At 43.6% G+C, this 14,891-nt stretch overlaps 1 protein-coding gene across 6 annotated transcripts in view; it reads right to left on the bottom strand.

Moving 5' to 3' along the window:
- The window catches only part of Fry (FRY microtubule binding protein), a 382,592-nt gene that overhangs the window by 86,874 nt on the left and 280,827 nt on the right, over nucleotides 1-14,891 (bottom strand). For all 6 annotated transcript variants that reach the window (XM_085837475.1, XM_085837469.1, XM_085837470.1 and 3 more), the window contains 10 exons: nucleotides 14,322-14,511; nucleotides 13,631-13,755; nucleotides 11,324-11,381; nucleotides 10,190-10,281; nucleotides 9,773-9,945; nucleotides 8,519-8,679; nucleotides 7,776-7,886; nucleotides 5,901-6,055; nucleotides 4,475-4,574; nucleotides 4,096-4,267 (listed from right to left, as the gene is read on the bottom strand). In XM_085837475.1, coding sequence (XP_085693601.1) covers nucleotides 4,096-4,267; nucleotides 4,475-4,574; nucleotides 5,901-6,055; nucleotides 7,776-7,886; nucleotides 8,519-8,679; nucleotides 9,773-9,945; nucleotides 10,190-10,281; nucleotides 11,324-11,381; nucleotides 13,631-13,755; nucleotides 14,322-14,511 — 1,337 coding nt within the window. The remainder of the gene's footprint in view (nucleotides 1-4,095; nucleotides 4,268-4,474; nucleotides 4,575-5,900; nucleotides 6,056-7,775; nucleotides 7,887-8,518; nucleotides 8,680-9,772; nucleotides 9,946-10,189; nucleotides 10,282-11,323; nucleotides 11,382-13,630; nucleotides 13,756-14,321; nucleotides 14,512-14,891) is intronic.

The following is a 14,891-nucleotide window of genomic DNA, read 5'->3' as shown; positions in this document are numbered from 1 at the left end:
CGTCTTACTCTTGCGTAAATGCTCCTCTTGGGCTTGCAGCCACCCTTGCCCCAGCTCTGTCTGCCTCCTCTCCTTGCAGGCTATTGCAACCTGACCTCTGCCCGCACCTCCCCTTAGAACCCTGACATACTGGGATTGCTCGCCTTGGAGGATGAGCATCACCCCTTCCATCCTAATCTTTTCATTTATCTAGGTTTCCATGAAGAAAACTGCCTCCAGGATGACTCCCTCATGACGCCTCCAACCCTCTTCCATCCCTTCCTCCGTATTCAAAAGGCGCTTGTTGAGGGCTTCTTTCCCTCCATGCTCTGCCACTCCTGACCTCCCGTGCCCCGCCTCCTGCATTCTGGTCTGTCTGTCTATTCTGGAGAGGCCCTACCCTAGCATCCCAGGCTCTCTGTGTCGGCCTTGCCCTACACCCCTGCTCTCCCTGCTCTGGGCTGACTGGGTAGGGGTCACCATCAGTCTTCCAGGCAGCACATCTGTCTGTGAACCTCCTCAGCAGCTCTGGCCCCGCCTCCACTTTCCACTCTAAATGGGCTCTTGGGTCAGGCCCTTTGAGTTACAGCCACCCTTCCCAACCAGTGCCCTCTCTAGACTGCATGCTCCATTGTGACTTCTGCTCTTTCCCAAATGCATGGTGGTGTGTCATTTCCTCAGCCTCTTTTAAACTCAGCAGTCTTTGTTTCTTCCTTTCTTTCTGCCTCTTTTAAACTCAGCAGTCTGTTTGTCCTTCCTTCCCTTTATTCAGTGGTGCCCTGTGATAGAAACTTGACCATTCTGAAGCTTATTTTCCAGTTCTCAAACTGAAAACCCTGAAAAGTTACAGCTTTATGTCTGTCAACCAACGCAGCCTTCGTTCTGTGGCTCTAAGTTTTTTCTTTTCTCTCTTATTATTTAAAACAATTTTTTTTAACTAAAAAAATTTTGAGCATATTCTTCTCCTCTAAGTCATCCCAGATCCTCTCCCCCGCTCTATCTATGCAACTTTAAGTTCTCTCTCAAAAAACTGAAAACCCAATGTGGCAACACCACCCCCAAAACAAGATTACCCCTCCCAGCCCAAAAAACAAAACTCTAAACCGTAAGTAAATAAAAGCCTCCCCCAGCCCCCGAAGAGTCCATTATATGCTGATCAACTGCTCCTGAGCACGAGCCCTGTCCTGGAGTTGTTGATACACCCAGTGTCACTCTGTAGGGGAAAACTGATTTCCCCTTTCCCAGCAGAATAAGTAATAGTTCAGTTGTTAACCTTTAACCTAGTGGCTAGGTTTCCATTCATTCATTTCTTCATTCTTCATTCATTCTTCATTAAAAATATAACCAAATAAAACAATAATAATATTATAAAACAAAATCTATCATATCGAATTTTGACAAGACAAACCAAGAGAAGGAAAAGAGCCCAAGAGAGGGCACAAGAATCAGAGACCCATTTGTTTGCCCACTTGGGAATCCCATAAAAATGTGAAGCTCTTATTACAGTAGAAACTTCCTGAAATGCACACATATTATATGAAGGTGATATAAGTAAAATAGTCAGATAGTGGGAGAGACAGAGTCCCAACTGGCCACCTCTCATCACCAAATGAGGCTTCTAGTACTGAGATTGCATTACATCTAACTGGGTTGATGGCCACAGGAGACCCATAGGAATCCCCAAACAACCGAGGCTGTTGCCAAGACTATAGGGTGCTCGCCACAAAGCAAGGCCCCATTGTGTAAGACAACATCTGCAGAATTCACTGCAGTGTCCACAGAAAGCCTTCATCCCTCCGTCCTGGAATCTGATACAGGGACATACTCAGCATGGTATCAAAATAAAAACATAAACACCAAGCCAGTCAGAAACCCTTCATCTACAATGGTGTCCTGCCAGCAAGGTATGCTGGGGCAGTGGTGCCACAAAGCTTGGGGGTGTATACAACCAATAACTGATCTGATTTTAGGCCCATTCCACGAGATGGAGCCAATGCCCAAAACTGCTTGGGTGACCAAGAACCTGAGACTAGATAGCCCAGAGACCTCTGGTAAAATCAAATACCACAGGTCTAAAAAAAAAAAAAAAAGAAAGAAAGAGAACTTGTAGTGATAAACAACCCCCAATGACATTGTGCTATACTCATAGATCAGCACCTGGTTCGGCCATCATCAGATATCAATCAGAGGGAGAGAGAGACCTTGGGACACTGGGCCCTAAATGAGATGTCTCCATCAAATCCCTTTCTTCTGAGCTCAGGGTAGCCCATAGAAGATGAGCCAGAGTGGACAGAGGCCCAGGAGAGCAAGGGCCTCTAGATGAACATGCTCATATGAATTCAGAGAGACAGCAGAAGCAAGCCCGGGGCCCACACCGGTCTGGGGACCACACTGGTCTACACCAGGTCTTCTGACTATACTATGGCTTCCAGTTTAGCGTTTTATGGACTCGTCAGTGACTTTCAAAGCCCTAGCAGCTTTCTGAGAATGCACTTTCCCCACAGGGCTCTGAAGTGGATCAACGAGCACCCACCCAGGGTCATCTCTGACGTCAGTCACACTGTCCTGTATACAACTTCCCAGTGCACTGTGCTGGTCTATGCCTCTGAATCAGCTGTTCTCAACCCGTGGGTCACAACCCCATTGGGGGATCACAAATCAGACATCCGGAATATCAGATATTTACATTATGATTCACAACAGTAGCAGAATGACAGTTATGAAGCAGCAACAAAGTAGTTTTTATGGTTGGGCGTCACCACAACATCCTCATGTATTAAAGTGGCAGCATTAGGAAGGTTGAGAACTGCTGCTCTAAACCAAGTCATGTGTTGTACCCTTGGGCTGGCGATTCCAGGCACCTGCCTGGCTGCCTGGTAAGTTTCCTCTGTCTATCTGCAGCTCAGCCCGTCTGGGAAGCCTTTCTTGGCCTTTCTGGTTCAAAAATTGCAATTTAAGCAATGCACACGAGGGGCCTAGCAGAGAGTCTTGGACACCCTAGGTACCCGCTAATTGCAAGCCCTTATTATTAGCATTCCTTCAGGGTGGCTGAACAGAGATGTGCAGGTGGGAAGCACTGTACAGATGTGGTTGTACAGATGTGAGTTTGTATACTGAAGAACTGCAGTGCAGAGCACATGACCAAAGGCAGGGAAAGCTGAGGGGGAACAGGGCTGAGGTATTGGGGTGCAGGTGGAGAATGAGGTATATCCTGGGCCATAGACTGTCTCTTGGCAAGGTGCTACATAAACTTAGGCAGGAAAGCACCTTTTGAGACCCGATTCTCACAAGTTACTCATGAAGACTGCAGAGGAGGCAAGTTGTATGTATACTACACTATCACTGTAGTATTATAAAATATAAGAAGACTATATATTGGGATGGAGAGATGGCTCAGCAGATAAGAGCACTGACTGCTCTTCCAGAGGTCCTGAGTTCAAATCCCAGCAGCTGCATAGTGGCTCACAACCATCTGTAATGAGACCTGATGCCCTCTTCTGGGGTGTCTGAAGACAGCTACAGTGTACTTACAGAAAATAAATAAATTAATTAAAAAAAAGAAGACTATTTATTTAACATTACCAAATATATAAACAATTAAGGGTTATTTAAAGTATGTTGTTCATATAATAGACCTTTTTTGTATACACACACACACACACATATATTTCTCATGTATATTGCTTAACTAATCACATGTTTTTCTTTTTAACATTTAAAAATATTCTTGAGGGGCTGGAGGGATGGCTCAGTGGTTATGAGCACTGTCGGGCTTCTACAGGACCTGGGTTTAAGTCCCAGGACCCACATGGTGGCTCACAAGTATTTGTAACTCTAGTTCCAGGGCATCTGGCGCCTCATTCTGGCCTCTATCAGCACTACATTCACAGGTGCATAGCTATGTAAGCAGGCAAAACACCCATACATAGAACAAAAAATTTAAAAATATTCTTGAATTTGCTGTCATATGTAACTAGATTTATCCCGTAGCAACTCTGATACACAGATTTATCACCAGTGTCTGGCACAATTTCACTAAGACTGCAACAGACTTAGGAAAGCTCCTCCAGTTGGGGAGGAGACGATGACAGAGTTGGTATGACAACTGGGTGGTACCTGAGAAGAGGGGAAGAGTGAGCTCGGGGTACATCCGGGCCAGCTCACAGGACAGAAGGGCTAGCGACACACTGTAGAGAGGTGGCAGCGGTCCATGTGTTCCGTATAGAATACTGCCAGGTCTTTGTTCCGCAACCTTTTTGGAGTGCACAAAAAGCTTTGCTTCGAGGATCTACGAGGAGTAAAGGAACAGGCTTTAAAGATTGTCATCTGGACCCCTCAGGAATGCTTGTAACAACACGGCCAGCGCGTTCATCTTCACACTGAATAGGTTAACTGCTCTGTCTGGAGAACACTCTGTGCATGTTTCCTCACAGGAACAGATAACTGCATCCTGAGCTCAAGGATGGAAATTTCCACGCGCGTGGATGATACGTGCCTGCATGAGCTGCATGGAGACTTCATAAATCTCTCTGTTGGTGTCAGAGGCCTTGAAGAGAACAAGGTTCAGCAGCGTCACTATGTCGAAGGGATAGTTCCTGGGGAAACAAAGAAAAATACACAGCATGGTTAGAGGACATCCTGGCTAGTAAGCTGGACACGTCTGGGGTGGCACCTCACCAATGATACTGCCCTGTCTTTATTTATGTATCTATTTTGTTTTTTTGAGACAGGGTTTCTCTGTGTAGCCCTGGCTGTCCTGGAGCTCATTCTGTAGACCAGGCTGGTCTTCTGTCAACTTGACACAAGCTGGAGTTATCACAGCAAAGGAGCCTCCCTTGAGGAAATGCCTCCATGAGATCCAATTGTAAGGCATTTTCTCAATTAGTGATCAAGGTGGGAGGGCCCTTTGTGGGTGGTGCCATCCCTGGGCTGGTAGTCTTGGGTTCTATAAGAAAGCAAGCTGAGCAAGCCAGGGGAAGCAAGCCAGTAAGTAACATCCCTCCATGGCCTCTGCATCAGCTCCTGCTTCCTGACCTGCTTCGGTTCCAGTCCTGACTTCCTTTGGTGATGAACAGCAGTATGGAAGTGTAAGCTGAATAAACCCTTCCCACCCCAACTTGCTTCTTTCTTGGACTAGAAACTCTGACTAAGACAACAATACATGCTATCAACTACTGAGGTGTTGTTCCAGTCCCTCTGTGAAGCTTTTAAAACAAAAACCTCTACTGTGTTCTATTCTCTCCATCGTCCTAATCCATATGCTCTCTCTTAGGAGAAGTTTACGCAACTTGGGGAATTTAAACTAATTATGCCAGTACTACACTTATTAAGTTATAGTGCCAAACAGCTTCATGAACTTGCTTGTTATATGATAAGGTCGGTGGCTTTTGAGGCATAATCTCTGGGCTGGGGTGTGACATGTGGTGGAGAACACTTTTAGCATACATGAGACCCTGGGCTCAGATCAGTACATGTTCAAATGAGTGTAATATTCAGCCTCTGAAGCATCGCGCCTCCTTCCCACATGCTTCTTGAAGTTTTGAGCGGAGGGGATTTTCCTGGGTTTGTGGACAGCTGGCTTACGGGCTCAGAGTTAACATGTGTTGGGACACTTGTCCACATAGATGCTTTAATTCCTTCAAGTGCATTGTTTTTATTATTTTCAAATTTTGCTTCCATGCTCCACTGTGATGGTTTAGGCACTTCGAAGGAAAGAGCATATAAGGAATATCTCCTGATCAAATGGAATTATCAATACCATGGAAACTTAAAGCGGCTAGCTTATCTGTGAGGGATACAGAGGCCATTCTGGGCTGTCATACTCTGAAGATAAAGGCTGAGCATCATCTGCTCCGCTCTCACATCACAGAGAGCAAGTGCCGACACCCTTGCCACGGAACACTGATTACGAAAACCTATACCTGTTTCCGCACACGGTTGCTATGGCTTTGAAGCAGCCTGACGCAAGCTGGTAGGATCCCGTGTAACATCGGTCGATGGCCCAATTGAAAAGGTTTATCTGGTCAGGATTAAGTTCCAGTAGCAACATGACGACCTCACAGCCAAGCTGATGAACCTGAGGATGAGGAACAAATCAGCTATTTCTACTTCATCAGAAAATATTCCAGAGAGATCCATATGATCCAACGTAACTAATACAGGTCAGGTGAACAACCTTAAGTGGGGTTAAGTTTGGCTGGACACTTTATTTGAGCTGATCTTTGTGCCTCTCGATCTTCCTCAAGGGGGTGCAATGCAGCCTTGCCTGCAGGATGCAAGCTCCACTGGACTCTGGGAAGGGAAACTCCATTCCCCTCAGAAGGTAATGTTGCCTGCCGCTTTCCTAAGCCATCTACTCTTTTCTGTAGTTGCAATCAGGCCGAAAAGGAAGGGCCTGGCTTATGGATCTGCTGTGTTAATAGTCTGGGTTTGAAATGCCCCCCTGGCTCGTGTTTGAACGCTTGGTTCCCAGCTCGCAGGCTCAGAAGCTCTCAGGAGGTGGGGCCTGGCTGGCAGTCGCTAGGGGGAGTCTTTGAAAGTCATACCTAACCCTGGTCGGCTAGCTTTCTTTGCCTGCTTCCAGGCCCACGACACGTGAACAAACTTAGTCTTACAATCCCACCAGAGTCACCTCTGACAGCCATGTCTTTCCCACAGTGATGGACCGGAATGATTTTCTTCTCCCTTAAATTTTCTCCATAAAATACAATTTAAAAATTTTTAAATTGTAAATACAATTTTTATAATTTTAAAAACTCCCTTAAAAGGTATTTTGTCACAGGAGTGGAAACGTTAGTAATATAATATTCATTGTTATTAAAAATTTCCCCTAGTTAGTTAATCTCTGTACTTTTTTTTTTTCCAGACTTGGTTAAGTTATTTCTTATAGTACTTCTAGTGGTGAACAGGCTGCAAATACTGGCCTCCTGTCCTCTATCTATCTATCTATCTGTCTATCTGTATCTGTCTATATATCTATCTCTATCTATGTCATCTCATTTATTTTTTAAAGATTGATTTTATATATCTGAGTACACTGTGGCTCTCTTCAGACACACCAGAAGAGGGCATCAGATCCCATTACAGATGGTTGTGAGCCATCATGTGGTTGTTGGGAATTGAACTCAGGACCTCTGGAAGAGCAGTCAGTGCTCTTACCCACTGAGGCATCTCTCCAGCCTGTCACTTCATTTTAAGCACAGCTTTATTTACAAACCACAAATGTAATATTTGATCATGTTCCATATAAAGATACTTTCCAGTTGCCACTGTTATTCACTTCAATTTACTAGCTATTTGGAAGCATATATTGTTTTAAAACTTATTTAATTATGTGTATTTGCACGTTCACAAACATACTGTGTGATTGAGTGAGGCCAGAAGAGGGCACTGGATTCCCTGGAACTGGAGTTAGGGTGGTTGTGAGCCGCCCAGTGCGGGTGCTGGGGACTCAAGTCAGGTCCTCTGCAAGAGCAGCACACACTCTTTGGTGCTGCACATTCTCTCTCCAGCTCCAGGGAAGTACATTTTAATGATATTTTAATTACTCATTCCCAGTTTAATTATACAGAGTATAAAGGTTGCTTTCAAATTATGCGAGCTGTTTTGAGCCTCACTTTGTGATTCAGTTTTCGGTCAATTTGGTTAATCGATGCTGTACTTTTGGGCCTGGTACACCCCACTGCAATGTTCCTAAGTACATATCCAAATTTGTGTGACTATGGAGGGAAGGTGGTATGTGCATCATGCTAACCTCAAAAATGTTGAAAAGCAATGCCTTCCTGACCCATACTTACTCGTAAATCTTGACAAGCCAGAATATTGTCAAGCCACTTATACAGATAGCCATCCGGAGAGAGGCCGACGTTGTCAAATACAGGGCCACAGCACAGCACTGCCGACATTGCCTGAAATCAGAAACCGTGAAACCTGGAGATGGAACCAGAGCAGCAGGTTTCCTGCGTTCTCTGCTTCCTGTGTGGGTGGTGGAGACTGGCAGCTCCCTTTGCACTGCTGTGAACCCCAGCCTTCCGACGCTGTACGCAGAAATAAACTCAGTCCTCTAGCCGCTGCTTTCAGCCATGATACTTCATCCCGGTAATGGAGAAGTAAGCGACACAGAGTCCACACTGCTTCAGATGGGAAGGTTTTCACAGTGTGGATGTCCAGGATAGGATTAGATAAACAGAGTGTGGCTGTTGCTTGACCATTTTTTCTCCTCCTTAGACTGGAAATTAAGTAGCAACATAGTAACTTCAGGGATAAATAGGCAAAATAAGAAACACTGGATAAAGGCAGGAACCTGACACAATTTTACATTGTGTAATTGTGGGCCCAGATGGTGTGCTTATGTGTTTACCCACATCTGCAATTATATATTTGGAATTATTGAATTTATATTTACATGTGCATGCATATATCCATTTGAATTTTTATATCCTTCCCTATATTTTTATTGTATTATACTACTTATTGTAACCTTATTTTTAAGGTATGGTTGTTAGCTTAACAAAGGAGACCGCTGATGCGACTAACCAACCTTTAGAGCACAGTACTGGTATCTCGTTATCTGGTGGTTTCGGTCACTGTACCGATCCAGAGGCGTAAACATGATGCTGAAGGGGCCGGCCCACTGGCTGAACAAGATGAAGAGATGGTGCCGTAGGCTTTGCTGGGGGAAGAGGAATCTTCTGTGATGAACTAGAGAGAATAACACAAAACCAGTGTCTGTTATTAGACTGCTGTTAGTCTATATTAGACTGAATACATACTTGTAGCACTACTGAATATTACCCTCAAATTTTGAGGAAAGAAAGAAAATTTCCTAAAGTTTTTATTTTTAATTATGTGTATATGTGTTTTTCTGTATGTGGGTAAGTGCACATGAGTGCTGGTGCCCACACAGGCCAGAAGAAGGCATTGGATCATGGGAAACTGGAGTTACAGGTAGATGTGAGCTGCCCGACACTGGGAAGTAAACTTGGGTCCTGTGCAAGGGCAGAAGCTGATCTAACCTCTCCGTCCCCAAGAACCAACTTTATTTTTCTAAGTCGAATTTTGCTTGGAGCTGGGAATAGAACATGGGGCTTTGTGCATGTTCAATGCACACTCTCCCAGTGAGCTATACCACCACCATCCCAGTAACTCCCGTTTTCTTTAGCTACAGAATCTTGACTTTTTAAATAAATTTCAATACAATTTTTCTTTCTGGATTCTCAAATTTTCTCACACCGAGACCCTCTAACACAGCTCCTCATGTTGTGGTGAGCCCCCAATGATTAAAATTATTGTGTTGCTACTTTGTAACTGTAATTTTGCTCCTGTTATGAATTATAATGTAGATAACTGACATGTAGGATATCTGACATTTGACCCCTGTGAAAGGGTCATCTGACCCCCAAAAGGGGTCATGGTGACCCACAGGTTCAGAACTGCTGGCCTAATTGATCTTTCCACTTAACTTTCTAGTATACAGAATGAATTTTTGTGACTACTGCTCCCTGTTGTTATAGAGCACACAGTGGAATATAATATATGCTATTTCAAAAACATGTGCCTCATATTACCAAAGAAATCAAGCTTAAATTATAGTTTAAGCCCCTAACAGCTGAGGTGGAGCAGTGTGGTTAATAATGTCAAAATAAGAAAATGGCACACGAAACGAGTTGTTTTTATAATTACTCAGAATTAACAAAGAAACTGCCCTAGAGCTCTATTCAGGCCCCTAGGAATCAGGACGAGCATCGGTGGGGGATGGAACTCTTTACCCAACCCAGAGGAAGGGATGGATTACCTGGAACACACTGGATCAAGTTGGCAACCATGGCGCTAAAATGTGCTCGGATGTCTTTAAGAATTTCGACCTCTTTGTCATTTTCAGCTTCTAAGAGCATGCGGGTCAAGTCCACGTATTCCAAGAACAAAGCTCCAAGCGCTAAGGTGTCTCGTTCTAAAGCTCCATTTGTGCTGGAATGGAAGGGAGAGGATGTTAGAACAGAGGAGCAGGTGCTTAACGAGGACCTCATCGATGGTTGGCGTTCACGTGGCAATTTTGGTTTTTATGCATGTTATACGGGGGTATGAAGAAAGGCAAGGGTGGCTTGCCAGAAATCTTTGTCGAAGTAATATATTTAAAAGAACAAGGAGAAGTAGAAAGAGATGCTTCGGCAAGGGGTGGCTGGGTGGGGGGTGCTCAGTCATTTAACCTCACCTGTCACTTATCACGCCAGCATCTGCCAGAAGTTCGAATATCCGAAGCAGCTGAAGCCTCAGCAAATCTCTCCGTTCTCGGCGCTTCTTGTTCTGCGTGGAAAGCCACTTACAGTTATGGATAATACAATGCGAACTTTACGGCCTAATTTAGTATTTTCAAGTTTTCTAAGCGTAAAAGGGAAGCGCTGTCCTTTCTTCCTAAGAGGTGGGGACAATGCCAGTTATTACAGGCTGTAAGGAAAACATTGTCAGTATTTTCAAGTTTTCTAAGCATAAAAGGGAAGCACTGTCCTTTCTTCCTAAGAGGTGGGGACAATGCAGTTATTACAGGCTGTAAGGAAAACATCGTCAGTAAACCCCTCAGAACACATGAGGCGGAAGTGTTGAGTAGCGTGCCAGGTGCCAAGGCACGGGGGTCGGCTGAAAGGCTGAGCATTAGGGAGCGACTGGAGCGGACTCCAGATGCTGACAATTCCCAGACTGCTCAGGGAGTGCATGCTATTTGATCTCCAGACTGCTAAACTTCTGCTGCTTCTTTTTTATAATATTTATTTTATGCATATGGGTGTTTTGCCTACATGTATGTGTACTTTGTGTGTGCAGTGCTCATGGAAGCCAGAAGAGGGCATCTGAGTCCCTAGAACTGAAGTTGGGGATGCTTCGAGCCACCCAGGGCCCTCTGCAAGAGCAGCCAGTGCTCTCAAGAGCTGAGCTCTCCCCAACCCCAGATTGTTTGCTGTTTCTTGTAACATATTTATGGGAAGTTTCTTTTTTAATCTTATTATTTTTCAATCTTGGTACATTGTAAGAGAATTCTGGTCTCCTTGATCCTGGCTTGTTAATAAAGATGGCAACAAAGCCAAGCAAGCTAAAAACCAAAGTTAGATTTTGACTAGACCTTTTGCAAAACTAAAACCATGTGATTACTTGAGTTGTTTTTGCATTTGTGCATTTAGAAAATTCATTAAGACACAAATTATTTGACCATTGGAAATCTAATGTACTATGACAAGGCTCACTGTTAGGAACAGGTTGAGGTGTTTGTACTCTTTAGGGTATGACAAAGCTGACTTAAGATTCACACCACTGTCTAAATGAGACAGGCCCTCATGATGGAGATTCCAAACCTTACCTCTGGTCTTCTCTCTAGAGCCTCCTTCATTAATGGATGGAGTTCTTCAACCAATTCTCTACAGAGGGAAAAGGTCATATTTGAAATATGTTGTTATTGATATAAGACTTGTCACCAACATATCCATTCCAGCCTAAATAACGTAAACCTCCAGTGACATATGCATGGGTGTTGCCCTACACAGACAGTCTGCATTCTGATGCTGTGCATATGTACTGAGCAGAACACTGCATCTGAACAACGACACAGGATTTCCCAAGTGTTTACCAGATGCAGGGAGCTTCGGGACTGGCTTTCAGAAACTGAAAATAATTATAAATTGAGTCTCTAACCTCAAATAAACCTGTCAGTCCAAACAGAAGGAAGGAGAGGATCAATATTGAACTACCTTAGAGAGATACTCAGGAGACTGACACATACGAGATTTAAAACGTGGAACCTGTGTTTCAGAGTAATTACACTTGTGTTATCCGATAGATGCAAATTATAGCAAGGGACAAAATATCACAATTTTTGTTAAAACCTTTCCTATGTAGCAAAAATGTTTTGATAACTTTAATATATATCGTATTACCTCTCTTTGTGTTATATATTGTGTTGGTTTGAATAAGTATAGCCCCCAAAGACTCATGTGTTTGAATGCTTGGCTCACAGGAAGTGGCACTATGAGGAGGTGTGGCTTTGTTGGAGGAAGTGTGTCACTGTGGGGGTGGGCTTTGAGGTCTTAGATACTCAAGTCAGGCCTAGTGTAGCAGTCTCTTTTGGCTGCTTGTCTGTGGATCCAGATGTAGAACTCTCAGCTTCTCCTCCAGCACCATGTCTGCCTGCATGCTGTCTGGCTTCCTGTCATGATGATAATGAACTAAACCTCTGAACTGTAAGCCAGCCCCAGTTAAATGTTTTCCTTTATAAGAGTTGCCATGGTCAAGGTGTCTCTTCACAAAAATAGAAATCCTAACTAAGACATATCTGTATTTTATATATGCATTATATACATACACCTATATATACTATATATATTTTACATGTGTATTATATCTATATCTATCTACCTATATCTCTTGTGTATATGCACTACACACACACACACACACACACACACACACACACACACGGTTCTCATTTGCCCTCCAAGTCTCCAACTATCATTTATACTTGTTATAAGTGATCTTCTTCGGGAAATAATTTCTGAATCGCATGTTTAAGCAGATGTGAGATCTAACTTGCGGCTAGAAAAGTCTGGAACTTCCACAGTACACCTCTATCACTCTCCAGGGAGCCAGGAAGGCTTATGGGAAGCTACTCTGAACTGATAGAGAAAAATCTGAGGTTTTTGTCTTGATTGCTCTAATAATTTATCAAAAAAATCTCATTTAATAACATATCATGTTAATAGCACTAAAACATCACAATATAGCATAATACCAAAGGACATTATATTAATATAATGATATGATAACACTAATGTGTTATTAATATGTAATTGATTGATTTTAAAACTTTTTAAAAATTACTTGTACTTATATGTGTATGTGTTTTATCTGCATGCACAGCTGCACACAACATACATGCAGTACCCACAGAGGCCAGAGAAGGGCAGTGGGAATCGAACCTGGGTCCTCTGCAACAGCAACCAGTGCTCTTAACCACTGAGTTACTGGTGCAGCTGTGCAACCTGAGGCTTGTGGAGATGTTTTAGACTCCTGCTGTTGGTCAGCTGGATGGATGGCAGCATCTACCTCCAGGATCACAGAGAGAGGGTAAGCTATACACGGGGATTTGCATTCTCTTGGAAAGAACGCTGAATTCAGGAACCGTGAGTTATCTTTTAAAAGCAGATCTAAATAATTAATGAATGGCTAAATGTTGGTTAATTGGTACTCTTGTAATGAGAACTTGTAGTTCTTAGTTATTGTCAGGGTGAGATGTTTGGGGAGTCCCCTTTCCTGACTCTTGTTTAATAAGTGTTGCCTCCATCCTCCTCAGATATGTGACTATAAAACCATTTAGAAGTACAAAATGCTTTCACACGTTACCCTTGTTTTGGTATTGAAGCCTTGCAAAAGTCTGGTTAATTGGGGATGGATAGGGAATTATCTTATGTACAGTTACCCAGGACAAAGCTTGCAAATGCAATAAAATTTGAGGGTTAAAAAGGAAGGCTGTTTACCTGCACATCAAACAAAGGCATAAAGAAAACCACGCACAGCCCACTGGTACCCCAGCACCCCCAAGCTTGAGTTAAGAGAAACAGCTATAATTGCAGCAACATGTATGGTTTCGAAGAATGTACTGGGACAGCCATACCTGAAAACAAGGGAATTTGTTCTTCCAAATCCTAAAACAAGAGACTCTGTGATTTCAATGCTTTCCAGCCTCATCAAAGGCACCAACTGTTTCAGCAGGACACCCACTGATGGTGTGCCAATGGCCTGGAACCAGGAGATGTGAAGTGACAAAGAGGTAACGCGGTAACTAAGCAATAACAGGGTGACTGAGTCACATTCCAAAACACTTCCATCATTTCAGGGAAAAATAAAAACTAAAACAAACAAGCAAACAAACAAACGAACATATATCTAACACGGTACAATTATTTTCTACTGGGGATAGAAGTCCTAAAGAAAACCCTGCCCTTTTCTTTTTTAAACTATTTAAGTCAACAAAACTATCATTGGGTAAAGCTGTGGTTCTGAGATATTCAACTGGTGAAGAGGGAAACTGGGCCCGGAGTGGACAAGCCCAGCCTCGAGGCACTGAACACACTGGTGGCAAGCTTCCTTATCTCTCAGTCTTCCATTCCACACTTGCAGGGGAGGGGCAAAAAACTATTCCCAGAAGATGCTCAATGGAATCTGGAAATGTGGTAGATGAGAAGTCAGACTCCAAGCTACTGCAGATGGCAGGCACAGTGTGATTTGCACTGGGAACGAACGCTACGTGAACAAGCTAAAAACCAACCCTTACAGAATAATTCCCCTGAAGCATGTCATGTCACCTTGTTATCGTAGCTCACTGTACCGTCGGGAGTTGTTGCCATTATCTCTGGAGTGGATGCTCGTAAGTGTCCTGGGCTCATAATACTGGGTTTGGCAACTCCGAAACAGAGAATGAGGTAATTTCTCCACAAGGTAACGTAGTTGTCTCCACTGCTCGCTGTGCTGGTTTTCTTGGCATTGACTGGGCTGCTATAGAAGTGGAGGCAAACAAAGGTAAAACTAAATTCCTGATTTTATGGTTTGATTTTTATTTTTAAGTGTGTATGTGTGTGTGTGTGTGTGTGTGTGTATACAGGAATGCATGTGCCTATGATGACCACAAGAGGGCAGCAGATCCATGTGGAGCTGGAGTTATAAGCAGCTGTGAGCCATTTAACCCACTTAGCCTGGGTGCTGGGAACTGAACTTGGGTCCTCTGTGAGAGCCGTGTGTGCAATTGTCTCTCCAATTCTTGATTTTGAATATGAGTTTTAGGGGTTCTGCTTGAGCTAGGATCTCACTATACAGGCCTTTCTGTACATAGCCTGGCTGCCTTGATCCTGTAGCGATCCTTCTATCTCAGTCTCTTG

The sequence above is a fragment of the Mus caroli genome, unplaced genomic scaffold (assembly GCF_978045245.1).
Source record: "Mus caroli unplaced genomic scaffold, Mus_caroli_1 scaffold_4, whole genome shotgun sequence".
Lineage (NCBI taxonomy): Eukaryota > Metazoa > Chordata > Mammalia > Rodentia > Muridae > Mus > Mus caroli.
Note: the sequence above shows the minus strand (reverse complement) of the source record. Positions and strands in the feature narration are given on the sequence as shown.